Source organism: Falco rusticolus, chromosome 18 (assembly GCF_015220075.1).
Source record: "Falco rusticolus isolate bFalRus1 chromosome 18, bFalRus1.pri, whole genome shotgun sequence".
Taxonomy (NCBI): domain Eukaryota; kingdom Metazoa; phylum Chordata; class Aves; order Falconiformes; family Falconidae; genus Falco; species Falco rusticolus.
The window spans coordinates 494,126-519,181 of record NC_051204.1 but is presented as its reverse complement, the minus strand read 5'-3'; the positions used below and the strand labels follow the sequence as shown (position 1 = coordinate 519,181).

The 25,056-nt window shown below is 68.1% G+C and overlaps 3 protein-coding genes across 11 annotated transcripts; 1 reads left to right on the top strand and 2 right to left on the bottom strand.

The window, feature by feature from the left end:
- Window positions 1-308: 308 nt before the first annotated feature.
- On the bottom strand, window positions 309-3,090 carry ASB16 (ankyrin repeat and SOCS box containing 16). Its single transcript, XM_037410998.1, has 5 exons — window positions 2,575-3,090; window positions 1,991-2,258; window positions 914-1,406; window positions 728-841; window positions 309-633 (listed from the first exon to the last, which is right to left on the bottom strand). The coding sequence occupies exons 1-5, from the start codon at window positions 2,882-2,884 to the stop codon at window positions 448-450; spliced, it is 1,371 nt and encodes a 456-aa protein (XP_037266895.1). The 5' UTR covers window positions 2,885-3,090; the 3' UTR covers window positions 309-447.
- A 198-nt stretch (window positions 3,091-3,288) lies between these two features.
- HROB (homologous recombination factor with OB-fold) lies at window positions 3,289-7,015 on the bottom strand. Of its 2 annotated transcripts, none has more exons than XM_037410993.1 (10): window positions 6,918-7,015; window positions 6,603-6,653; window positions 5,489-6,403; window positions 5,325-5,408; window positions 5,004-5,144; window positions 4,715-4,823; window positions 4,547-4,632; window positions 4,224-4,331; window positions 3,847-4,039; window positions 3,289-3,652 (listed from the first exon to the last, which is right to left on the bottom strand). In XM_037410993.1, the coding sequence occupies exons 1-10, from the start codon at window positions 6,918-6,920 to the stop codon at window positions 3,579-3,581; spliced, it is 1,764 nt and encodes a 587-aa protein (XP_037266890.1). In that variant the 5' UTR covers window positions 6,921-7,015; the 3' UTR covers window positions 3,289-3,578. The 2 variants fall into 2 exon arrangements, with proteins under 2 accessions (XP_037266890.1, XP_037266889.1); XM_037410992.1 differs by lacking the exon at window positions 6,918-7,015 and adding an exon at window positions 6,868-6,910.
- On the top strand, window positions 4,674-24,965 carry HDAC5 (histone deacetylase 5). 8 transcript variants are annotated; one of them, XM_037410991.1, is made up of 27 exons: window positions 4,674-4,758; window positions 9,363-9,495; window positions 11,841-11,915; window positions 14,239-14,441; window positions 15,220-15,355; window positions 15,470-15,584; window positions 15,683-15,810; window positions 15,924-16,055; window positions 16,748-16,860; window positions 17,241-17,369; window positions 18,047-18,269; window positions 18,382-18,587; window positions 19,038-19,313; window positions 19,868-20,024; window positions 20,493-20,626; window positions 20,697-20,817; window positions 20,936-20,985; window positions 21,066-21,173; window positions 21,900-21,955; window positions 22,073-22,160; window positions 22,257-22,376; window positions 22,489-22,586; window positions 23,000-23,118; window positions 23,202-23,335; window positions 23,557-23,641; window positions 24,213-24,366; window positions 24,821-24,965. In XM_037410991.1, the coding sequence occupies exons 2-27, from the start codon at window positions 9,474-9,476 to the stop codon at window positions 24,858-24,860; spliced, it is 3,222 nt and encodes a 1,073-aa protein (XP_037266888.1). In that variant the 5' UTR covers window positions 4,674-4,758; window positions 9,363-9,473; the 3' UTR covers window positions 24,861-24,965. The 8 variants fall into 8 exon arrangements, with proteins under 8 accessions (XP_037266888.1, XP_037266885.1, XP_037266884.1 ...); XM_037410988.1 differs by having other exon boundaries at window positions 17,238-17,369; XM_037410987.1 differs by having other exon boundaries at window positions 15,217-15,355.
- Window positions 24,966-25,056: the final 91 nt, after the last annotated feature.

The window sequence follows — 25,056 nt, the reverse complement described above, 5'->3', positions numbered from 1 at the left end:
CTGGGCGGGGCCCGGCGCACGCTGATAGCGCAAGGCGCGGGGACACGCCCCCGGCGGACCGGAAGTGGGCGGTGCCTATCAGAGAAGGCGGGGCGCGGCGGGGCGGGGCAGTGGGTGCCCGGGTTGTCCCCAGGCCTGTCACCGCCCGGGCCTTGGCCGCCCTCTCTGGGGACTGCCCGCCCCAGGGGCTCAGCCACCACCCCCGGGCCCCGCCAGCCCCTGGCTCTGTGTCTGCCCTCGGTCCCCTGCCCCGTCCCCCCGCCCCCCCCCCCGGTGCCAGTCGCCGCGGGGAAGGAGCCGCGCCGAGAGCCGCCTCTGCAACGTCCTTTAATGCCACCGGTGCCCCCGGGGGGGGACACCCACGGGAGGGGAGGGGAGGGTCAGCCCTGGGGGGGGATACAGGACTTCCGGCCCCCCCTTGCCCCCATCCCGTCACGGGGGGCACCCTCAGGAGATGAGCCCCTCGAGGGGCAGCTGGAGGTAGCAGCGCAGGGGGGGCGGCAGGGCCAGCTTGGGGACGGCGGCGTGGCAGCGGGTGCCCAGGCACCGCCGGACAGCGCAGCGGGCCAGGTGCTGCAGCCGCCGTGGCTGCCCCGCCATGCGCACCACCGAGGCATAGAAATCCGGGTGCTCCTGCAAAGGAAGGGCACAGAGGCATGGGGGTGAGTGACCTGGGCCTGGGGGGGGGGAGGTGCAGGGCATGCTGGGGTACCCCACAGCCCCTTACCTCCCACAGCTCAGGGGGCACAGCCCCCAGCCAGCCCTCGGCAGGGGGGATGCGGTCGTAGGCATTGAGCACCAGCTCCAGTGCTGGCGGGTACCGGCAGCAAAACTTGAGCATCTGCCGAAAAAGATGTGTCACCGAGGGGCGGCTGCCACCCAGGCCCCCCACAGCACCCCCCTGGGTGCCCACCTTGGGGTGGACGGGGCCGGCACCGTGGCCGAGGAGGAGGGCGATGGTCTCCTCAGGGTGCTGATGCCGGTACTCCTCAACGGCGTGGAGGGCACAGTCCATGGGGGTGTAGCCAGCGCAGTTGGGGACGGTGGCATTGGCGCCGTGGTGCAGCAGCAGCCGCGCCAGCTGGGGCTGCCCGTTGGCACAGGCGTTGTGCAGCGGCGTGTGGTCCTTGCGGCCCGCGGCCCCAGGGTCAGCGCCGGCTGCCAGCAGCAGCTCTGCCACCCGGTAGTAGCGCTCGGCGTCATCAGGGCGCTCGGCAGCAGCACAGGCAGCGTTCAGGGGGGTCTCGCCTTGGTGCGTGCGGTGTGCGGGGTCGGCGCCGTGGTGCAGGTACAGCTCTGTGTGGGCCACCAGCCCCTGCCGCGCCGCCACGTGCAGCGCCGTCACCTGCCGCTCCCGCGTCCCCAGGTTCACCCGCGCCCCATGTGCCAGCAGCAGCTCCGCACACCTGGGGGGATGTGGCGGGTGAGACGGGCCGGGGGGACCCTGTGCCGCGGAGACCCCGGGCACCTCCCGGCCCCCCCCAGGGACCAGCGAGGCGCGGGGGCGGCGGCGTGGGGTCCCGCTGTTGGGCGGGGCTTACCGGTGGGGGCGGAGCCTAACATGCAGATGAAGCCGCCGGGGGGCTAGGGAGTGGGCGTGGCTTTTGTGGCAGGTGAGGGCAGGGGTGGGTGTGTGGGCAGGGTTTGGCATGCTGATGAGGCTGTGGGTGGGGCTTGGTGGGCGGGGCTTGGCATGCAGATAAGGCTGTGGGCGGTGATTGGTAGGTGGGGCTCGGTATACAAATGAGACTGCGGTGCTTTCCGTGGTGGGTGGGACTTAGTGTGCAAATGAGATTGTGGGCGGGTTTATCATGCAGATGAGGTTGTGGGCGGGGCCGGACATGCACATAAGGCTGTGGGCGGGACTTGGTGTCCGTGCCGTATGGGCGGGGCCCGGCCTGCAGATGAGCCCCGCCCTAGGACGGGGCCTGCGCGCGGTTGGCTGGAGCACGGGTGGGGCCCGTATGCAGATGAGGGGGCGGGGCCGTACGGGAGGCTCTCCGGCGCCACGCAGAGGTGCAGGGGGGCGGCGCCCTCGGCGCTCAGCACGTTGGGGTCGGCGCCGAAGGCCAGCAGCAGGCGGGCACAGTCGGGGTGGGGGGCGGCCACGCTGTCGTGCAGGGGGGCCCGGCCGCCCACCACCGCGTCCACCTCCGCCCCCCGCAGCAGCAGGTGCCGGGCGCAGTCCCCGAAGCCCCGGCCGGCCGCGATGCGCAGCGCCGACGTCTGCTGCCGGCGGGGGCTCAGCACCCACAGCCCTGCCAGGGGGTGGGGAGGTGTTCAGCCGGGGCACTCCCGGGGGCTGCCGCCGCTTGGCAGCCCCCCGTTCCGCCGCCCAGCCCAGGGGGCCGATGTGAACCCCCACACAGCCCCTGGCGAGGAAGAGCCTGGGCAGAGCAAACCCTGGATCGCGCCCTGCTTTCCCAGGGCACCCTCCCTCCCACCACCCCCAGCTGGAGCAGCCAGCCCTGGACCCTCAGCCGTCACTCCTCATCCTGCTCCCCTCACCCCCTCCCACTCCCTGTTGTTTTTCAGGGAAGGACACGGACCCCCCACCAGCCCCCCACCTCATACCCTGCTCCGGCGACCACACCAGCTCCTCGCTGACCATCTCCATGACCAGGTTTGTGGTGATCTCGTCCTTAAAGATGCTCTGGATGCGCAGGAGGTCCCCGGTGTACAGGGCATTGTGGACTGCAGGGTCCCGGCAGTACTGAGGCCGCCGGGCTGGGGGCAGGGGGGGCCGGGGGCTTGCCGGCAGGAACCGCCGCGTGGCCCATTCCCGAGCCAGGGCTCGTCGGCGATCCTCCTGCTCCAGCAGCTCCCGCTGGAGCCGCAGCGAGCGCAAGGCCGAGGAGGTGAAGGCGAAGGTTTCCTGGGCCATGGGCACCCTAGGAGGGCAAGGGGAAGCTGGGGGGCAGCAAGTGGCCTCTGGTGCCTGGAGGGGTTTATAAATAGGGCTGTGCCCCACGCTCAAATGCTGAATCAAGAGCCCAAGCCTGGCCACCCTATAAATAACTCCCCTGGCTGGTAAACAGAGTCACATTGGTTTGGGGCTGCCAGGGAGTTTAACCTGTTGATGGGTCAGAGATGGGGATGGATCTGTGGGGCTGGGGTCTGCGTGCCCCCCAACCTGCAGGGCTTGGGCTGAGGCTGCACAAGCCCCAGGGGGTAACAGCACCTTGTGCCCAGGAGTCTGGGGTGCTGCAGCTCAGCAGGGAGGGGACAGAAGGGCACCGCTGGCTGCAGCGGCAGAGGGGATGGTGACACATATGCAGACAGGGCAAGGCAGGTACAGAACAGCCCTTTAATGCAGGTTTGGGAGCCAAGAGGGGCCAGCCTGCCCGCAGGAGTGGGGACAGGCACTGAGGCCGTGTCCACCCAAGACCCCCTGGGTCCCCCCAGCTCTTGGCTCCAGAACAAACGTGACGATACTGAGGAAGGAGCAGGCGGGTGGGTGGTCAATGCATCACCTGCTTGCTCAGCTCCCTTGCCGGGCCATGGTGCAACCCAGGCTGTGGCAGTGGTAACCTCCTGGTGCCTCCCCGGCCCCCTGGCCATGCTGCAGCCCCCCGAGGTCAGCAGCAGTCAGCTTGGGCTGGAGCAGAGAAGAAATCCTCAGGCAGCTCTCCCAGGAGCCCATCCAGGTCATCTGCACAAGCACAAGGAAGATGAAATTCATGAGTTTTACGCGTGCATAGTGGAGGAATCAAGCCCACGTACTAGGGACACAGTGGGACGAGACGCCCCTTTGGCACTGCCCAGGGGGGAGACTGCCCAGCCCCAGGATGGGTTCTCCACATAACATCAAGCTTTCCCTCCCCATGTGGCACGGGCCCAGCTCACCCATGTCGCAGGCATCAGCTCCCACCAGGTCTTCTTGCCCAGGCCCGGGGTTCTGCAGGTGCAGGGAGAAGCCCCCAGGAGACTGCTCTGTGCTGTGGCTCCCTGTCCCCGATTGTCCCCCATCCCCAGGGCCAGGGACACCCTGGGGGGGCTGTGCGTGGTGGTCCAGGAGTAGCCCAGCCTTAGCAGGGACCTGCAAAACCCAGCAAAGATGAACTGTTGGGGGCCCACAGAAGGATTTATCTGTCCCTCCCAAGCCGCCCCCCACCTCCCCAATTACTCTTGAGGGTCCCTGCAGCCCGTACCCCGTGGTAATACCCCTGGGAGTCCCAGCATCCCCATCCCTCCAGGGCCAGCAGCACCATGCCCTCCCTCACCTCCCGTTGCGAGAAGCTGCCCTCGGGCTCCGGTGGGAAGATCTTGAGCAGGTTATTGGAGGTGACGTTGAGGTAGTGGTTGCGGTGGGACGGGGAGAAGACACCCACCTGTTGAGGACAAAGTGGTGGGTCAGACCCAGAGCTCCAGTTTCTGCTGGTGCCACTGGCCACAGCCTGGGGGGGAGCTGGAGCAGCCCCCTGTCCTGTTCCTCTGGGATGCGAGCTGGGCGGCTGGACACGGTGACCATGGGTTAGTGGCACCTGCAGCAGGAACGGCCCCAAAGGCCTCACTGCTGCTGGAGATCTGCCTCCACATCCCCTACCTGCTTCAGGAGCAGCACTGAGCCGGGCCTGAGCTCACTCTGTCTCTCTTCCAGCAGCAGACGATGCACCGTGCCCTGCATCTCTCCTGCAGATGAGGAGGGGACCCATTAGCCATGGGGAGCGATGGCCAGGACCCCCAACACGGGCACAAGCGTGGCTGCACTCACCAGTCGGGTCCCTGAACACGGCACCAGCATCGATGTTGGTCCTGGTCAGTGTCTTGATCATTACCGCCATGCTGGGGACCTTGTTCTTTGGGAGCTGCTTTAGGGCTGCCTGCCCACAGAGACCCTCATCACACCAATGTCCCCAAGGGCAGCCCCACAGGGGCACAGGATATCTCCAGTCAGCCCACCTCAGCCCCCTCCCCACATTGATGCCTGGCCCTGGAAACAGCTCCAGGGAGCAAGGGGAGAGATGGGAAGCCGAGTCCCCAGAGCCAGTGCCCTCACCAACCTTCCGCAGCACCATGACCACACTGTAGGTCCTGAGGAAGCAGCCAGGGTCCCTCTCATCCAGACCCAGCTCTGTCTTCATGGCAAGCCAGGGGCCTTTCCCGAAATCCTCTTCCGTGGGTGGTGAGGCGCTGGGCAGTCCCTGGACAGGACAACCGTGGTCACCACCCTAGCACATCTCATGGCCCCGTTGCAGCAAGAGGGGAGCCCCAGGGACCCCCTCCCCTTCCAACATCATCCTCTAAAAGCCATGGCCTGGGGACTGCCCGCAGCAGCAGCACTGGTATTCACATCCGGATCTGTGCTGGAGTAGGGGGGTTACCTCCATCCGTGGTTTCATCACAGCCCCATGAGCTGGAGTTTGGGGAGCAGAAACAAGGATGTTCTCCAGTAGCTTCCCAGCATGCTGATGGGAGAAACAGAGATGTCCAGGGGTTTGTGTCTCCTCACCAGCTCAGCCCATCCCATCCCATCCCCTGCACCTACCTGCTGGGGCAGGATCCCAGCTGGTCCTGGGAACCGGCGAGTCTTCCCCTGCAGTGGGAGTCGGGGGGCAGCCCCAGGTGCTTTGCTGGCCGCTGTCACCAGCTGCACAAGGTGGTTGGTGACCACTGGTGTCTGCAAGCTGCCCGGGGCTGGCCCGAGCAGCTGCCTCGGCGGGGGCTCCACACTGCTTACCAAGGCCGGCGGGTTCGTGGGGGGCCTGGGGGGCAGCTGGGACGGGGGGCAGCCCTGCCGGGGTGCCTGTGCAGTGGGGGGCTGGGACACCCATGGCCCCACAGAGGAGCTGCTCGCTGTGGGCTGGCATAGGGGCACTTGGAAAGGCCTCAGGGCTGGACCCCTGGGTGCGGGGATGAAGCCCCCGGAGCCACCTGGGCTTCCCAGGGGGGTGGGCGGCTGGGGGGGGCAGGCACTGGCTGCGCTGGGCCGCAGCACCAGCTTGGGAGCAGGAGCTGCCTGTGGGGTGGGCAGGGGGCCCTGCCTATCCTCTGCCCTGCCGGAGCCGGGTGGCACCAGCTCGTCTCCCACCCGCAGCTTCTTGGGGGCCACCCGCTCCTGGGGGCTCCCCTGCCCTGTGCGCACCCACGGGGGCTTCTCCCACTGCCCGGTCCCCGCCAGCAGCTCGGGGCCCTCCAGCTCCATGCAGGCTGCCAGGAACAGGTCGTTGTCCAGCTCATCCTGGGGAGCTGCTCCCCGGGCCGGGGGTCCCCCGCAGCCCGTGGGCTGCTCCCCCTGCCTGGCCAGGGGCCGCAGGCCAGGGGCTTTACCGGGACCGCGACCAGGCTGGGGTCCCAGCGGGCGGAGGGGCTGCGCGCAGGGAGGCGGCGGGCCATGGCCGGGGGACAGGCGCCCGGGGACCACGAACTGGTTCTCCGCATCCTCCACGGCGGAGAGGAAATCCTGCGGAAAGAGGTGCGGGGAGCCGGGCAGCGCCGCGCCGAGGGGGCCGGCCAGAACCGACCCCACGGCCCCCGGGGGAGCTACCGCCGCCGAACGGGCACCAGCGCCCGCTGCCAGCTCCGTGGGGAGGCGCCGGGCCCGGTGCTGCCCCCGCGTCTGTCCCGGTGCCAGGCGGGGGCCATCCCGCCCCGTCCCTCACCTCATCCGCCAAGTCCCCGTCGGCCCCGAACAGCTTCTGGAGGCGGCCGGCCTGTGGGAAGGAGGTGCAGCCGGGGTGGGGGCCGGTCGCGGGGCGCCCCCCCCCGTGCGAGCCCCCAGGACCGCCCCGTCCCACAGGCGGCCCGTGGGGCTCCCGCCCCCTCCCCACAGGCCGGCCCACCCCGCGCAGCCGGAGCGGACCCCGGGGGCCCCACGGCGGCAGCCTTCCCCACCCGCCTAGGCTCCCCCCCGGGAGCCGGGCTCACCCCAAACCTCCGCATGGGGACCCCGGGCCGCCTGCCCCCACTCCCGTTACCATGGCAGCGGCGCAGGCCCCGCAGCCGGAAGTGGGCCCGGCCGGGCCGCGAACCCACGGCTGCGGGGAGGGCGGGCGGGAACGGCCCCTTTAAGGGCCTCGCACCGCCTGTCGGCGGGCAGCAACCGCGGCCGCGCCCCTTAAAGGGGAGGTGGCAGCGCCCCCCGCCGGCCCGCCCGCCCCAAGGGTCCCCCCCGCCCCGCGCTCACACCACACCCCTCCCCCCCCCCCCGGGCACCCACGCGTGTGAGTGTCCGCGCTGGTCCCCGGCGGTGACTCACGGCGGCCCCGGCCCGACATGACTCACCCCCGCGCGCCCACGCGTGGGCCTCACGCGCAGAGCGGCCCCGGGGGACCTGTCCCGTCCCCCCCTCAGCGCTGTCTCACACACGCGCGTGCGATTGCACAAGCAGGGGCTACCAGCCGGTGGGGCAGGAACGCGCGTGTGCATGCGTGTGAGGGCACGCCAGCCCGTCGTGCATGCACACGCGTGTGCGGCGGCACACAGGCTGCCGTGGAGCGAGCACACATGTACCAGTGCATACCCACTTGCCATAGGCACGCTCACACGTGTGCACCGCACTGCCAGCTTGTTGCACACGGTTATTCACACATGTGCATCCATACACTTGTGTACAAGCAATTATACGCCAACTTCTTGTGCATGCACGCAGATGTGTGCTGATGCACACCAACCCACAGCACTCACACGTGTGTGCCATCACACACCAGCCTATGGTGCGCACACGCACACACTCATATGTGGGTCATGGTACTGTAGTGCATGGTGCATGCTCACACGTGTGTCTGTGCACCAACCCCTCCCACACACAGAGGATGTCCCATTGCACACTAGCACATGGCGCACACTCACACACGTGCCCACATCAGCCTGTCACACATGCGGGCAGTAGACCATGCTGCATGCTCACAGGTGCAGTTGCACACCAGGACGCATTGCACACTTACATGCACTGTTGCGCACTAGCAAGCAGTGCATGCTCACACGTGCCGTTACACACCAGCATGCGCTGCACACTAGGACATGATGCACACTCACATGTACCGTTGCACACCCACATGCAGTGCACACTCAACACGTGCCATTGCACACCAGCACATGATGCACGCGGTGCATGCTCACATGTGCCGTTGCACATGCACATGATGCACGCTCACACACGCCTTTGCACACCAGCACGCGGTGCACGCTCAGACGCGCCGTTGCACACCAGCGCCGGCCCCCCCCACGCGTGTCATTACACGCCCGCCCCACGCGGCCCCTTTAAGGCGCCCCCCCAACCCCGCCGCGCCCCGCCCCCGGGGGAGGGGGAGGGAGCGAAGCTATTTTTAGCGCAGGGTTCCGTCACGTGACGGCGAGTGACGTCACCGAATGTTGTTGTCGGGGCGGGCGGGGCCCCGCTGCAAAGATGGAGGGGCGGCGGGGCGCGCGCGGGGCGGCGCGGCCGGGCACCGCGCAGGTACCGGGGCCGTGCAATGGCGGGGGGGCCGTGCAATGGGAGGGGGGGCGTGCAGTGGCGGGGGGGCACCGGGCGATGCGGGTGTGGGGAGCGGCGGCGGCGCGGTGCAGCGGGGGGGGGGCGGTCGGTGCAGCGGGGTGGTGGCGGGGGGTGCCGTGCATGGCGGGGGGGCTGCAGCCTGGGGAGGGGGCGGGGGGGCGCCGTGCAGTGGGGCTTGCGCGGTGCGATGCTGGGGGAGGGGCCCGTGCAGCGCGGGGGGGCGCGCCGGGGGGGCCCGTGCGCCAGCGCGGCGGGGGCCCCGCAGCGCGGGCCGGTTGCAGCGGGGGGGACCGTTGCACCGCGGCGGGCTCGGCTCTGCCCGTAACGCTCCGCCCGCCGCCCCGCCGGGTCCGCCGCGCCGCTGGGCAGATGGATGTGGCCCCCCCGCGTGGCCCTGCCGACCCCTGCCTCGGGGGTGCCCCGAGGGGCTGCAGCACCGGGGGAGGGGGCGCTGGGCCAGCCCCGCTGTGAGCACACGCATCGCCCCCCGTGGGGTGGGCCTGACCACCCGTGTCCCTGTGGGGTGGCACCGCAGGGGGGTCCTGGGGGCTGCACTTGCCCGCTGCCCCCCCCCCAGGTTCCACGTCTGTGCCCTCCCCCCTTTCTCTGCAGAGCCTTGTGTAACGCTGTCAGCCCCCCCGGCCTCCTCTGCGCCCCCACCTCGGGTCCCCACTGTGGGTGCCCCGCAGACCCCCGGGTCCCCCTTTTCCCGGGGGTAGCGGCAGGGAGCAGGGCCGCATCCTGCCGGCGGCTGCTGATGGGCTGGGGGGTGAAACAGACCGTGGTGCCGGATCTGGCCCCCAGCTCAGGGAAGCTCGTGGTTCTGAGCAGCCCGGGCCCCCCCGGTTGGTGCTGTGGGGGGTTCTCGGGGGGGCAGGGGCAGGATGGGGGACAGGGGTGCTGACGAGGCTGCTTGGTCCTGCAGGGCTCCTGGGCGGTGCGGGCACAGCCCCAGTGCCTCGGCCGGCGCTGACGGCATCTCCGGACACCTGCCTCTCTGCACCCCCCCCTCCACCGCTGTCACCCGTCAGCCACCATGGACCCCCAGAGTGACACAGGTGAGACTGGGGGACACCGGGCTGGGGGGCTGCACCCCACCAGGCACCCTGCCCTGTCCTGGGCATCGCGTCCCACCCCAGGTGCAGCCGCATCCCACCTGTACGGGGGTCGGGTCCCTGCCATGGCTCTGGACCCCCTGCTCCGCTCCCCAGCACCCGTTGGGTGTCGGAGGGATGGGGACCTGTGTGTCACAGCGGCATCTGACCCACCACGGCACCTGCCACGGTGCCGTGGCTCCTGAGCACCCACGTGGGTGTCACAGTGAGACGGGTGTGTGCGGAGCGGCGATGGCACCGTGCCGGGACCCCTGAGCTGTCCCCAGCCACCCTGGACTCCCGGCATCCCGGGGGGACACTGGGGCAGGGGTCACACCCCACTGTGCTAGGTGCCCCAAGGTGCCATGCAGGGGTGATGGGTGACGCAAGGGCTGCGCCTGCGTCGGCTGCCGCTGGCTCCTCGTCACAGCTGCCCGGTAATGAGCCCGCTGGGAATTCCGGCAGCATCTGGGCATGGGGACCCCTGGCTGCCTGTGGGGTGCGCCGGGGGGGGGCAGCTGAGGCAGGGGGTGTGGGCAGAGCTCCCCATCCTGTGGGACAGAGCTGGGTGCTCGCTGGTGGTTCAGGTGGGGGGGCACGTGTCCCCTCTGTCCCCAGCCCCCCGTGCCGCTTGCCCCCCTTGCTGCCCGCCGGTATTTTTGGAGCAGCCGCGGGGCTGGAGCGGTGCCCGGCCGTGCCTGGCACGGGGCTGGCACGCGGCGCGGTGGCACAGGGACACGGCCCGGCTGCCTCTGCCCGTCCCCGCCGTGATTTCCTCTGGGTCCCCTCCCGGCCGTGGCTCTGGGGCTGAGCCTGGGGGGCTTCGGGGGCCCCTGGGAGATGCTTCCGTGGGACGAGGCCCTTGGGCTGCTGGGATGAGTTGGCCAGGTCGCAGCTGGGCATCCCCAGGGCTGCATCTGTCACAGGGACGTGGCAGGGGGCACCCCAGCGCCCGGGGGTCCCCAGTCACCCTTAGGGTGCTCTGTGCCTTCCCAACCCGCTTGCTGCTGGCCCCCCTTCCCCCGCATCACCCCAAAGCTGGGATGCACTCGGGGGTCCTGCAGGAGCCCAGCATCCTCCGGCATCGCGCGGGTGGCGGTACCATCCCTGGGGGTGCAGGCACCCACCTCCCCTCCATCCCCCCTCGGGTGCCTGGGGGTGTCCTCCCCCATCCCACAGATGTGCCACCACCTCTGGCTGGGGCTGCCCTGCCAGGGGCTGCCTGTGTTGGGGGTCCAGCAGCCAGGAGGGCTCGTTCCCGTGGCCTCCTGCCCGCTGGCGGCACCAGAAATAGCTGGGCTGACGTCAAGCCCCAGAGCACCCCGGGGGGGGGCAGGGGGCTGGCAGGGGGACAGCCCATAAATATCTTGGCTATTAAAAGTCTCGGCTTGGGATTAAGATGCTGGTAAATAAACATGGCTGCTGCCAGCGGGGGGTTACGCGTGGCCAGAGGGGTGGGGGGGTCCCCCCATCCCCCAGAGCTGGGGGGGGGTCCCCACTTCAGCCCATCATCACCCCCAGCCCTGCTGAGCTGCTTCAGGTCACTGATCCGGCAGAAAATGTGCTGAGTCGGCACCTGTGCTGGGGACCCTGTCCCCATGGAGGGCTCCCGCTGGGGGGTCCCGGGGGTGTGTGGGGGCTGCTTGCCTTCACTTTCCCGGAGTGGGGGCTAATCCCCCTCCACGTAACCTGGATTTTATTCCCAGCGGCGCTGATGCGGATTAACGTCCCCTGCAATTAGGGGCTCGCCAGGGACAGGCTGGGGGTGCCTTGGGGGGGGTCGCGGGGATGCCAGCCCAGCTGCAGGCCCCCCGGTCCCTCCGTGCAGGAGCAGCCCCTCCCCCTCAGCCCCCAGGGCAGTTTGGGGGTGCAGCTGGGTGGGTGGCCTTTGCGTGTCCCTGGAGGGGGCTGTGTCACAGGACACACACACACACGCACACACACACACACACACACGTGTCACGCTCCGTCCCACGGGAGACGGCGTGGCTCCCCCTGGCGTGGCTCCCCCCGGCGTGGCTCCCCCCGGCACGCTGCCCTATTTATAGTGGCTCCTCCCGTGCATGGCTATTTCCAGATGTCAGAGAAAAAAGTCTGGCAGGGGGCGGGGGGGGGGGCCACCCTACCCTACCCTACCCTACCCGGGCTGGGGGGGCCACATCCGCTTCCCTTGCCCCTAATTCCAGGGATGCTTGGTGACCCCTGGCCCACTGCTCCCCCCGCCACGGGGGGGGTGACACACACACGTGCCCCAGGGCCCCCTGCGATGCTGCAGCCCGTTTACAGCAGCAATGGCTGTCTCTCCGCAGAGGGGGGGTCCAGCCGTGAGCCCTCGCTGGAGCTCCTGTCCCGTGCCCAGCTCCATGCTGCGCTCCCTGCCCCAGGTGAGTGCTGGGGGTGGTCCTGGACCACCACCCCCCTCCTAAACCTGGCAGCATCCCGCCACCACCAGTCGTGTTCCCCCAAGTGTCCCGGAGCGCTGGGAGGTTTTGGCTGTGTGTGTCCCCACCGGTGCTCTCCCTTGCCGGGGGGCTGGGGCATGTCAGGGGGGATGCACTGGGGATGTGCCCCCCCCCCCCCGGCATCGTGCTGGTGACACCCGTAGTGCTCTAGGCTGGATGCGGCCCTGAGAGCCCCCAGCAGTGTGTCCCCCACCATGGGTTTTGGGGTGTGCCGTCCCTGGGGGGGCACCCTGGTCCCCAGCCCCACGGCGGTGGGGCACCCACTGGGGGTTTTTAGCTCCTGCTGTGCCGGGGGGGTTGCAGTGTCTCCCCACCAGGGCAGGGGCTCCCCGCTGGCTCTGGGGTGGTTTTGGGGGGTGGGTGCTGCTGTGGTGGCACAGGGGGGACGACGAGTGCAGAAAGGCGGCTGGGGTCTGGCACAGAGGGGTCGAGTGTGGCATGGTGCGGGGGTGTGCATGCCCTGGCACAAGTGTGCAAGAGGGGGAGCCGCTTTCCTCACACGAAGGTGTGCAAAGGGGCCAGCCCTCCTTGCACTGACGTGCACAGGGTTGGCTGTCCTTGCATGGGTGTGCGGTGGGGAGAGCTGCTCTCCATGTGTGGGTGTGCAAGGGGAGCGCTGGGCTCCTTGCATGGGTGTGCACGGGGGGGATCTGCTCTCCTCGGGGAAGTGTGCAAAGGGGCCAGTCCGCCTTGCACCAGCGTGTGCGGGGTTGGCTGTCTTTGCACGGGTGTGCAATGGGGAGAGCTGATCTCCGTGCACAAGTGTGTGTAAAGGGCTGGGTGTAAGGGGGGGGCGACCCAGCCGTGGTGGTGCTGCCCACCCTGGCCTGCCCCGTGCTGGGGACGGGTGCAGAGGGAGCCCCTGTGCTGCCCTGGGGGCCCTTTGCTTTGGTGGGTCCGTGGGCACCCAGGGGTTAAGCAGCCCCATTTCTCCCGGGGGGGTGGCGGGGGGCTGCAGGCTGGTGGCCCCCCCGGCAGGGTGGTGGCCCGGCCGGGTAGGGTGGTGGCCCTGGCCCCTTGCCAGCCCAAAGCCACTTCTGAGCCCCTAAGTGCAGGTTTGGCCAGGGCTGGGCCGGCTCCTGCCGTGGCCCCTCCCGGGGCTATTTTTAGCCCCTCCCGGGTGCTGCTCGCTGCTCCCCCCCACATTGCCCCCCCCCCCCCCGGGTGGTTTTGTTACCCCCCAAACTGGAGGGGGCTGTAAGTCCTGGGGGGCTGCAGGAGCACCCCAGTGTGCTTCCCCCCCCCTCCAGGAGAACTACCCCTGCCCGGGGGGTGGATTGGGATGATGAGGGGGGGCTGCTTGGCACTGGGGGCACTGGTGCATACTGGGGAGGTTGGTGCTGCCTGGCTTAGGGGGCTGGGTTGTACTGGGGGGAGCTGATTGGCACTGGGGAGCACTGCGTGGTACTGGGAAGGGGTGAGTGGGTTTTTTTAGGGGGCTGGGGGCGGGGACAGGACTGGGGTGGGGGGATGGCAGAGCGGGGGGTGCTGGACCCCCGTGGCTTGGTGACGTCTGCAGGTCCGTGCCAGGCACATGTCCACGTCAGTGCCCGATGTGCAGCCACGAGTGGTGCGGTGCAGGGGGGGGGAGGGGGTGGGCGCATTAGCTTGCAGCGTGTGCCCCCCGCCCCCCGCTTTCCTGTTTGCGTGGAGATGGGCCCCCCCAGCTGCCGTACCCCCCTCCCGGGGGGGCAGGGCCCCCGCATGCCTGGGTTCCCTCCCCCTGCCCTTTGCTGTGGGGGGGGGGAGCTGTGTCTGTCCCCTCCCTGTTTTCTTTGGAGGCTTGGGGGTTTGTGCCCATCCCTGAGTCGGGGCTTTAGGGGGGGATGTTGGGGGGGCGTGTGTGTCGGTGTGCCCCCACCCCAGCAGCCCTCTGGGCTAGTTGTTGCATGTTACAGATGCTTATTTTGGGGGGGGGTGGGGGGTGGGGCTGTGCTTCAACTGGGGGAGGGAAACTGAGGCACAGGGCTGATCCGGTGTGCCCGGAGCTAGTGGGAGCCCTCAGCAGCCTCATGGGAGGGGCTCATCCCTGACACACACCCAGCAGCTCCCCCCCCCCCCCAACAGCCCCCTGGCTCTGGGATTGCTCAGCCTGCCCCCTGAGCATGCCCCAGCTCCCCCTCTGCGCCTGGGACACCCCCAAACTGCCCCCTACGTGTGCCCCAGCTGTCCCCCTGCCCGGTCCCAGCTCCCTCCCATCCCTGGGACCCCCCTGAGCACCCCTAAGGCTGGCTGGTGCCCGCAGGGGTGGAGGGGCCAGCGGAGGCGTGCGGGGAGTGCCGGGGGCCAGGGCTGGACGCAGCGGCGCGGGAGCGGCAGCTGCAGCGGGAGCTGCTGGCCCTCAAGCAGCAGCAGCAGCTCCAGAAGCAGCTGCTCTTCGCCGAGTTCCAGAAGCAGCATGAGCACCTCACCCGCCAGCACGAGGTCCAGCTCCAGAAGCACCTCAAGGTGGGCTGCGGGCAGTGGAGCCACTGGGGGGTGGTGTCGCTGGTGGAGGGGGATGGAGCTGTGGGGTGTCGCCTGTCTGGGGTGATGGAGCCATTGGGTGGAGACTGGGGGTGATGGAGTTGTTGGGAGTGATGGAGCTGTGGGGCATTGCATGTCTGGGATGATGGAGATGGGGGACATTGCCTGTCGGGTGATGGAGCTGCTGGATAGAGATTGGGGGTGATGGAGCTGTTGGGGGCGTTGCCTGTCTGGGGTGATGGAGCCGGGGGGGCATTGCTTGTCTGGGGTGATGGAGCTGCTGGGGGCATCACCAGTCTGGGGTGATGGAGCTGTTGGGGGTGATGGAGATGTGGGGTATTGCCAGTCTGAGGTAATAGAGCCTTAGGAGGGAAATTGGGGGTGGTGGTGATGGAGCGTGGGGCATCACCTGTTTTGGGGTGATGGAACCATTAGAGACAGTGTAAGGGTGTTGGAGCTGGAGGGCATCACCTCTGCACAGTGATGGGGAGGGATTAGGGGTGATGGAGCCTGTTGAGTGGGGGAGGAGATTGGGGGCATCACTGACCGGGAGTGACGGAGCCGTGGGGCATCACTGATCAGGGGTGATGGAGCCATTGGGGTCGACGGAGCTGTGGGGCACCATGGATGGTCCTTGGGCTGCTGGAGCTGTGTCGGGGGGAGGGCAGGGTGGCGCAGACCCCTCAGGGCCTGCTCCGTGCAGGGGGTGGGAGGTGGGGGGTGTCCGTCCCCAAGCCCCCCCGGCTCTGTCCCGCAGCAGCAGCAGGAAGTGCTGGCTGCCCGCCGGCAGCAGGAGCTGGAGCAGCAGCGGCAGCGGGAGCGGCAGGAGGCCCTGGAGCAGCAGCAGCGCCTGGAGCAGCTGCACGCCCTGCGCACCAAGGACAAGAGCCGTGAGAGTGAGTGGGGGGCACGTGTGGGGCTGGGGGCCGGGGGGTGGGAGGCAATAGGCTCCTGGGGAGGGGGTGTGGGTGCTGTGCCCCTGCTGCCGCCCCCACCGTGTCCCCCCCCAGGCGCCATCGCCAGCACGGAGGTGAAGCTGAAGCTGCAGGAGTTCCTGCTCAGCAAGACGAAGGAGCCGGGCACCGGCCCCCCCAACCATTCCCTCCCCCAGCACCCCAAATGTTGGTAGGTCCCCCCCAAACCTAGACAGCCTCCCTCTCAAACCGGGCCAGGGGGGGACCCAGGCGTCCTAGCGGGGTCTCTGCCGCCTTCGCCCCCCCCAGGGCTCACCACACCTCGTTGGACCAGAGTTCCCCCCCCCAGAGCGGCAGCCCGGGGACCCCCCCCTCCTACAAACTGCCCCTCCTCGGCACCTACGACGGCCGGGATGACTTCCCGCTCCGCAAAACCGGTGGGTGCGGGAGCGCCCGTGGGAGGGGGGCTGCCGGGGGGCTGCCAGAGCCGTGCCGGGGCTAATGCTGCTTCCCGGGTTCCCCCCCCTCCGCCCCCGCCCCCCCCCCGCAGCCTCCGAACCCAACCTGAAAGTGCGCTCGCGGTTAAAACAGAAGGTGGCGGAGCGGCGGAGCAGCCCGCTGCTGCGGAGGAAGGACGGCACCGTCATCAGCACCTTCAAGAAACGAGCCATCGAGATCACGGGTGAGCCGGGGGCGCCGCGGGCGGGCTGGGCTGCCACCTGCCTCAGTTTCCCCAAATCCCCGGGTGGTTCGTGTGCAGCGGTGGCAGCCTCCGGCCAGCACCCCGTGTCCACTCCCTGCTGGCTGCCGGGTGTGCACTGCTGTGCACGTAGGTGCTTGTGCATCCACATGCTGGTATAACATGCTTGCGTGCATACGTGTATGTGCTGTGCATGCATACATGTTTTTATTGTGTGCACATGCGCTTGTGCATATACATGCTTGCGCAGTGTGAGTGTGCATGTGTGTATGTGTGCTTGTACAACCTGTTTGTGTGCTTGTGCATGTATGTGTTTGTACTGTACACATTTATGTGCGTGCTTGTGCTACGTGTGCACATGTGGGCCGCTGCACATTTGTGCAGTGTGCACGTGTGTGCGTATACAGGCTCGTAATGTGAGTGCACGCACATACTTGTACATATACATGTTTGCATAACACGTGCTTGTGTATGCTTGTGCTGCACTTGTGTGCTTGTGCACCGTGCATGCTTGTGCACCACGTGCTTGTGCATTTGCACACCCTTGCACGTGCATGCGCACACTCAGGTGCAGGCTGCCCTGTCCCTCCCACGGCCGTGCACCTTGGCAGGGGAAACTGAGGCAGGGCTGGGGGTGGCGGCAGCAGCCCCCGTGACACCTGCTGGCCCTGCAGTGTCCTCGGTGTGCAGCAGCGCCCCGGGCTCTGGGCCCAGCTCCCCCAACAGCTCCCACAGCACCATCGCTGAGAACGGCTTCACCGGCTCCGTCCCCAACATCCACGCTGAGGTAGGAGCTGCCGGGGGTGGTGCACGCGTGTGCAGGGTGTGTGCTGTCAGCGTGCTCAGGGCGCACATGTGTGTGCGGGTGTGTACTGTGAGCATGCTCAGCATGCGCGTGTGCTCAGGTGTGTGCTGTGAGCATGTCGGGTGCACACGTGTTGAGGTGTGTGCTGTGAGTGCTCGGGGTGCACGCATGTGCTTCAGCCATGCGCTGTCGGTTTGCTCAGGTGTGTGCTGGATCACGTGTCTGGGTGCACGTGTGTGCTCAGGTGCATGCACCCCGCGTGTGCTCCCAGGACTGCAGCTCATGCATGTCCTGGTGTGTCTTGGCACACGCATGTGCACGTTCATAGCGTGTCAGTGCCGTGTCCCCCTGCCCCACAGCAGCTCCTGCCCCAGCACCGAGCCCTCACCCTGGACGGCACCAGCCAGCTCAGCCTCTACACGTCCCCGTCCCTGCCCAACATCTCCCTGGGGCTGCAGGCCACTGTCACCGTCACCAACTCCCACCTCAACGTGAGCGGGGCCAGCGCTTGGTGTGGGGACCCTGCGCCCTGGGGGGTGGCACAGGGACCTGGGGCCCCATGGGGGGATGTGGGGACACCACGCGGGGTGGCAAAGGGACCTGAGACCCTGTGGGGGGATGTGGGGACCCCATGTGGGGTGCCATGGGGACCTGAACCCCATAGGGGGGATGTGGGGACCCCACGGGGGAAGTGGCATGGGGATCTGGGACCCTGTGGGGCGATGTGAGGACCCCATGCAGGATGGCACGTGGACCTGAACCCCATAGAGGTGATGTGGGGACCCCGCGGGGGGTGGCACAAGGACCTGATGTCGTGCAGGGCTGGCCTGGGGACCCAGCACCTCAGAGGCTTGGTGTGGGGACCCAGTGCCCCCCAGGGGACCCCATGCCCATGGGTTGACTGTTGGGCAGGAGAGGGGGGTTCCAAGCCAGGAGCCCTGGGTGCCCCCCCCCCCCATATGCCCCCTCATGGGTTTGTGCCTCAGTTTCTCCACGGGAGAGAAACCGCATCATGCAGGGGGAGGGCTGGCAGCACCCCAGGCTCCCCAGTTTGGGCTGCTGCCAGACTGGGGGGCGCAGGGCTGGGTGGGGGTGTCACCTCACACTGGGTGGGTGCGCCTGGCCACCGAGGGCTGGGGGGGCACAGCGACGTCCTCCGTCCCCACAGGCGTCCCCCAAGCTGTCCCCGCAGCAGGTGGAGGCCGAGCGCCCGGCGGTGGCCACGCTGCGTCCCGGGGCCGCCCTCAGCGGCAAGTTCCTGAGCACTTCGTCCATCCCGGGCTGCCTGCTGGGGGTGGCCCTGGAGGGGGACCCCCCCGCCGGCCCCGCGTCCCTGCTGCAGCACGTCCTGCTGCTGGAGCAAGCGCGGCAGCAGAGCACCCTCATTGCCGGTGGGTCCCCTGCTCTGCCTCGGCGTCCCCTGCTTGCAGCACCCCCTGGCACTGCTGCCCTGGTGGGGGTCCCGGGGGTCCCAGGGTGCTTCGCTGACACCGGTTCCCGCAGTGCCACTGCACGGGCAGTCGCCGCTGGTGACGGGGGAGCGTGCGGGCAGCGTGCGCACGGTGAGCAAGCTGCCACGGCACCGGCCCCTCAGCCGCACGCAGTCGTCCCCCCTGCCCCAGAGCCCCCAGGCGCTGCCCCACGGCGCCCTGCCCCACGGCGCCCTACAGCACCACTTCCTCGACAAGCAGCAGGTCCAGCTGGGCAAGGTGGGGCTGGGGCTGCCGTGGGGCTGGGAGAGCGAGTGTGGGGCGGGCATGGGGCAGCTGTGGGGCTGGGAGAGGGACTGGAGGGCGTGGGTTGGGCATTGGGCACCCGTGGGGCATATATGGGGAGGGTGTGGGGGGGATGTGGGGTAACTGTGGGTTATGGGGTGGGGATGGGGTGGGGGGTGGATATAGAGTGGCTGTGGAGCATGGGGTGGGGATGGGGTGGATACTGGGGGGGCCATGGGGGGGATGTGGGGTTTTGGGGTGGGTACAGGGTGGGGGTTGGATGGAGAGTGGCTGTGGGGCATGGGGTCTATACGGGCGGATACTGGGGGGGGGATGTGGGGTAGCTGTGGGTGTGGGGTGGGCATGTGGGGTTGGCTGCAGGGTTTTTGGTGGGTTTGGGGGTCAGTTTGGCCCCCCACACCTATGCCCACCCCACCCCCCCAGCTGCTCCCCAAGCCGGGGGAGCTGGCGCGGCAGCCCCCCACCCACCCCGAGGAGACGGAGGAGGAGCTGACAGAGCAGCAGTCGCCCCCGCCAGGGGATGGGGTGTCCCCCAGTGCCCCCCTTGCCCTCATCTCTGCGGATGCCGGGGACTCCCCGGAGCGGCTGCAGGACCCCGAGGGCTGCGGGGTGCCCTGCGACGAGCCAGGTGACAGTGGGGACGAGGCTGAGATCCCCGGGGTCCCCGATGCTGCTGAGCTGGGCGTCACCTACAAACAGGTGAGGCCTTGGGGGGCCCCATGGACCTGTGGGGGGGGTCCCAGATATCACCAGTTCCCTGAATGGCTCCGCCCCAGACTCCTGCACAACTGTCCTTTGCACAACCATCCTGTGCAGGAGTATCCCACTTCGCATGCACATCTTTTGCACAGGCATCTCTCTTGCACAAGCACGCTGTGCACGAGCATCCCCCCTGCACGCACATCCTTTGCAGGCGTGTCTGCATCCCTCGCCCTTGCACCCCATCTCCTGCTCCGTGGCCAGCTGTGCCCGCCCCCCCCCAGCTTTTTGGGGGCCTGCCCCCCCCCATGCTGCCGCAGTGATGACTCGGAGGGGCTGGTGACTCATCCCCATCCCCCCCCCCCCTTCCCCGGCCTCCTGGCTCCACCACCCCCGCACCGCAGCCCCCCCGGCCCCTGCCGTGACTCATCCCTCCCCCCCTCTCCAACCTCGACTTCGGACGTGGCCACCCCCTCCCCAAGCGGGACGCGGCCTTGGCTCATGCAGGGCGATGGGCTGGGGTTGATGGCGGGGGGGGGGGCTGGGACCCCCAGGTGTTCCCCGAGGCGCAGCTGCAGCTGTATCCTGCCCCCTCCTTGGGCATCCTGGCGCTGCCCCACCCAGCCCTCGCCCGCACCCAGTCGTCCCCCGCCGGTGCCGGCATCAAGCCCCCTGCGCCCGACGGGCCCCCAAAGCACCTCTTCACCACAGGTACAGGCTGGGGGGGGAGCATGGCACAGGGGGGTTGTCCTGGGGCGAGCGCGTTGCCCTATCGCTTGGTGGGCTTAGGGGTGCCTGTGTCCCCTGGGGTGCCCCGTCCCCTGGGGTGCCCAGGGGTCCCCCTATTCCATGGGATCCCCGTCCCATGGGGTGCCCCATCCCTCGGTGTGCCCAGGGGTCCCCGTATCCCATGGGATTCCCCATCCCTTAGGGTGCCGTCGGGATCCCCCTTTCCCCTGGGGTTCCTAATCACTTGGGGTGCCCAGGGATCCCCCTATTCCATGGGATCCCCCTGTCCCCTGGGGTGCCCCATCCCTTGGTGTGCCCAGCGGTGCCCATGTCCCACAGGGTCCCCCTCTCCTGTGGGGTTCCCTGTGTTCCATGGGATCCCCTGTGCAGGGGGGGGTGGGGGTCCTGGGGGTCCGGTCCCAGGCATGCCGCTGTGGCTGCCCGGTGCAGGCGTGGTGTACGACACGTTCATGCTGAAGCACCAGTGCACCTGCGGGAACACCAACATCCACCCTGAGCACGCCGGCCGCATCCAGAGCATCTGGTCCCGCCTGCAGGAGACTGGCCTCCTTGGCAAGTGCGAGGTGAGGCACCCCACGTCCTGGGGGTCCCCTGCTTGGCTTGGGGGGCTCACCCCTCTGTCCCCTTCCCCAGCGTATCCGGGGCAGGAAGGCGACACTGGAGGAGATCCAGACAGTGCATTCGGAGCATCACACGCTGCTCTATGGCACCAGCCCCCTCAACCGTCAGAAGCTCGACAGCAAGAAGCTCCTCGGTAGGTGCTGGCTGGGGGTGGGGGGCGCCCACATGCCTGGGTCCCCTTCTGGAGCATGTGGGGGGGGACACTGTCCCCACCAGCCCCCACCCCGGCACGGCACGCTCTGCCCCATCAGGTCCCATCAGCCAGAAGATGTACACGGTGCTGCCGTGCGGGGGCATCGGGGTGAGTGTATGGTGGCCGGGGGGGGAGGGGTCCCCGGGCCACTGTGGCCCCGCTGATTGTGTGTGTGTCCCCGGCTGCAGGTGGACAGTGATACGGTGTGGAATGAGATGCACTCGTCCAGTGCTGTGCGCATGGCGGTGGGCTGCCTGGTGGAGCTCGCCTTCAAGGTGGCTGCCGGCGAGATCAAGGTGAGCGGGGCAGGCTGGCACAGGCCACCTGCCTGCCCGGGTGTGCACGCTGCGCCGGGTGTGCACTGCCATGTGCACGCTGCCCTGGGTGTGCATGCTGCCCCAGGTGTGCACCACTGTGTGCACGCTGCCCCAGGTGTCTATACACGCTTACCTGAGGGTGTGATGATCCTCGCACACGCTTGTGTGTGTGTGCACTGTCCTCACACATGCTTACCAGGACGTGCGATGGCCCCTGTGCAAGCTTGGCTTGTGCACCGCTCTCGTGTGCACTTACCTGCGGGTGTGTTGGTGCTCAAGCACGTGTGCTTACCTGGGCGTGCATGGTGGTCCTTGTGCATTTTTGCACATGTGCAGTGTTCTCATGCATGCTCACCTGGGGGTGCGGTGGGCTCTGTGCAAGTTTGCATGTGTGCACCACTGTTGTGCATGCTTACCTGTCTGTGTGTGGTCCTCGAGCAAACTCACGTGGTGTGCACTTGCATGCATACTCGCAGGTGGTGTGCACTTGCATGCATGCTCCCCTGGGGGGGCACGACAGCCCTTGTGTGCTTGCATGTGTGCTCTGATGTGTGCCCGCTTGCAGAGGTGTACGTGATGGCACATGTGCATGCTTGCATGTGTTTGCACTGTATTTGTGCATACTTGCATGTGTGCTGCTCCCCTGCACGCTCACCCCAGGCGTCCGTGTCCCCCTGCCACACATGTCCCTCTGTGTCCCCACAGAATGGCTTTGCCGTCATCCGCCCCCCAGGACACCACGCAGAGGAGTCCACAGCCATGTGAGTGGGGGGCTGCGGGGGGGCTGTGCTGGTGGGCCCCTGCCCACCATGGGGTGGTGAGGGAGGGTCAGTGGTGACCTGGGTGCCCCCATGGCTGACCCTGTGCCCTGTCCCCAGGGGCTTCTGCTTCTTCAACTCGGTGGCCATCTCTGCCAAACTGCTCCAGCAGAAGCTCAGCGTGGGCAGGATCCTCATCGTGGACTGGGTAAGGCCCCCCAGGAGGGGGGTGGGGACCCCCCCTGGGTAATGGGGACCCCGTGGGATGGGTGGGGGGTCTGTGACACCGCTGGTGCCCCGGCAGGACATCCACCATGGGAACGGCACCCAGCAAGCCTTCTACAGCGACCCTGACGTCCTCTACATCTCCCTGCACCGCTATGATGATGGCAACTTCTTCCCAGGCAGTGGGGCGCCCGAGGAGGTACCGGGGCAGGGGGGCAGGAGGGAGGGGGTCACCCTGCATCCTGTTCTGCCCTTCTCCCCTCCCCCCTCCGCTGGCTGCAGCGGTTGGGGTCACCCTTGGCTGTGCCCAGGTGGGCAGCGGGATGGGAGTGGGCTACAACATCAACATCGCCTGGACCGGTGGCGTCGACCCCCCCATCGGGGACGTGGAGTATCTCACTGCCTTCAGGTGGGCATCTTGCGGGGGGCAGTGGGGGTCTTGGGTCCAGGGAGGAGTTCCTGTGTCCTGGGAGGGGTCCCCACACCCTTGTGGGGATTCCCACACCCCTGGGGAGGGTCCCCATGCTCTTGTGGGGATCCCTGTGTCCTGACCGTGTCCCTGTGCCTTAGGTGGGGGGGGGGTTGCACTCCTGGGGGTGTCCCTGTGTCCTGAGGGGGTGCCCATGCCCTTGGGGATCCCCATGTCCTGGGAGGGTCCCCATGCCCTTGGGTTGGGGGTCTCTGCACCCTTGGTGATGAAGTCCCTGTGTCCTGGGGGGGGGGAGCTGTCCCCCGTGCCTCTAGGGGATCCTTTTGTCCTGGGGGGGTGTCCCTACATCCTGGGGGGGTCCCTGTGGTCAGCCCTGACCCTCTGCCCCCCAGGACCGTGGTGATGCCCATCGCCAACGAGTTCTCCCCGGACATGGTGCTGGTCTCGGCTGGCTTCGATGCTGTCGAGGGTCACCTCTCCCCACTCGGTGGCTACTCCGTCACCGCCAAATGTGAGTGGGGCCTGGGGTTGTGCTCGGGGGGGGACACAGACCCTGGATGAGCCGTTGTCACCCCCCCACTTGGTGTCCCCCAGGTTTTGGCCACTTGACAAAGCAGCTGATGATGCTGGCGGGGGGCCGGGTTGTGCTGGCGCTGGAGGGGGGGCATGACCTGACAGCCATCTGTGATGCCTCGGAGGCCTGCGTCTCCGCTCTGCTCGGCCTGGAGGTACGGGGGTCACCTGTGGGGACCCCCCACCCGTGGGAATCCCCTTGGCCACCCCAGGGTGCAGGGCTGTGCTGAGGTGCACACCCTGCGTCGTGCCTCAGTTTCCCCTGGGTTGATGAGGGGGGTTCCAATCCTGGCCCTGCTCTTGGTGGGGGGTTTTGGGGGGTGCTGGTGGCAGGTTTGGGGGTCTTGATGGTGCTGTGTGTGTGTGCCCCCACCAGCTGGAGCCCCTGGATCCATCCCTCCTACAGCAGAAGCCAAATGTGAATGCGGTGGCCACCCTGGAGAAGGTCATAGAGATCCAGAGTGAGAACCTGCAGCCGGGGAGGGGAGACACGGGCCCTGCTGGGGTGTCCCTGCGGCTGCCCCTGCCACTGGGGGACATGGGAGAGAGTCCCCAGGGCTGATTCTGTTGGGGGGGCGGGACACATAGAGGGGTCCACAGGGCTGCCCTCACCATCGAGGGACCCCAGCGGGTCTGTCCCTGCCCTGAGAGGGAGCTGGAGGAGTCTCCAGTGCTGTCCCTGCCGTGGGGGGGGGATCCTGGGGGGCTGCCCCCGCCTTAGGGGGGAACCGGAGGGGTCCCTGGGGCTGTCCCCTGCCTTGGGAAGAGGGGTCCCTGGGGCTGCCCCCGCCTTGGGGGGGAACGGGAGGGGTCCCTGGGGCTGCCCCTGCCTTGGGGGTCCCATGGGTCCCCCAGTTGTCCCTGTCACGGAGGTGCTCAGGGTTGTCCGCACCATGGGGGTCCCAGGGCTGTCCTGGCTGTGGGTGACAGCAGGGGGTCCCGTGCAGTGCCCCCTGCCCAGGGGGTCCCACGGGTCCCCAGGCTGTCCCTGCCGTGGGGATCCGGGGTGCCCAGCGCTGCGGCTGCCCGCAGGCAAGCACTGGGGCTCGGTGAAGCGCTTCGCGGCGGCGGTGGGCTGCTCGCTGCTGGAGGCGCAGAAGGGGGAGGCGGAGGAGGCTGAGACGGTGACAGCCATGGCCCTGCTCTCGGTGGGCGCCGAGCAGGGGGGTGCCAACCCCCAGCCCAGGTATGGCCCCAGGGTGGCCCTGGCTCTGCGTGCAGCCACACATGTCCTTGGAGGGGGGGAAGGATACGTGTCCCCTGGGCTGTGCACGGAGCCACGCGTGTCCTTAAGGGGATGATGCGTGTCCCCTGGGCTGTGTGTGCAGCCACGCGTGTCCCTGGTGGGAGGATGCTTGTCCCCTGGGCTGTGCATGGAGCCATGCGTGTCCTTAGGGGGGATACGTGTCCCCTGGGCCGTGTGTGCAGCCACACGTGTTGGGGGGGATGCGTGTCCCCTGGGCTGTGCGTGCAGCCACGTGTGTTGTGGGGGGTTGATGGACACATGTCCCACCCCAAGGACAACTGGGAGTGGGGTTGGGAGGCTGGAGGCCACTGTGGCCACTGAGCTGCTGGTGTCGCTGCCTCAGTTTCCCTGCCGGGGGTCCGGCGCCCTCATGCCCCACTCTGCCCCTGGCCAGGCCGGCGGAGGAGCCGATGGAGGCTGAGCCGGCGCTGTGACCTGCCATCCCCCAGCTGAGGTTTTTTTTCTGTTTCTGAAGAAGAAACACCAAGAAGAGAAGAGAAACACACACACAAAAATCACATTTAAAAGAAAAAAAAAAACCCAACACATAAAGGGGGAAAAAAAAAAAAAAAAAAGAAAAAAACCCAAACAACTGAAATGGAAGAAACCAGGAGGAAAAACAGAAAAAAG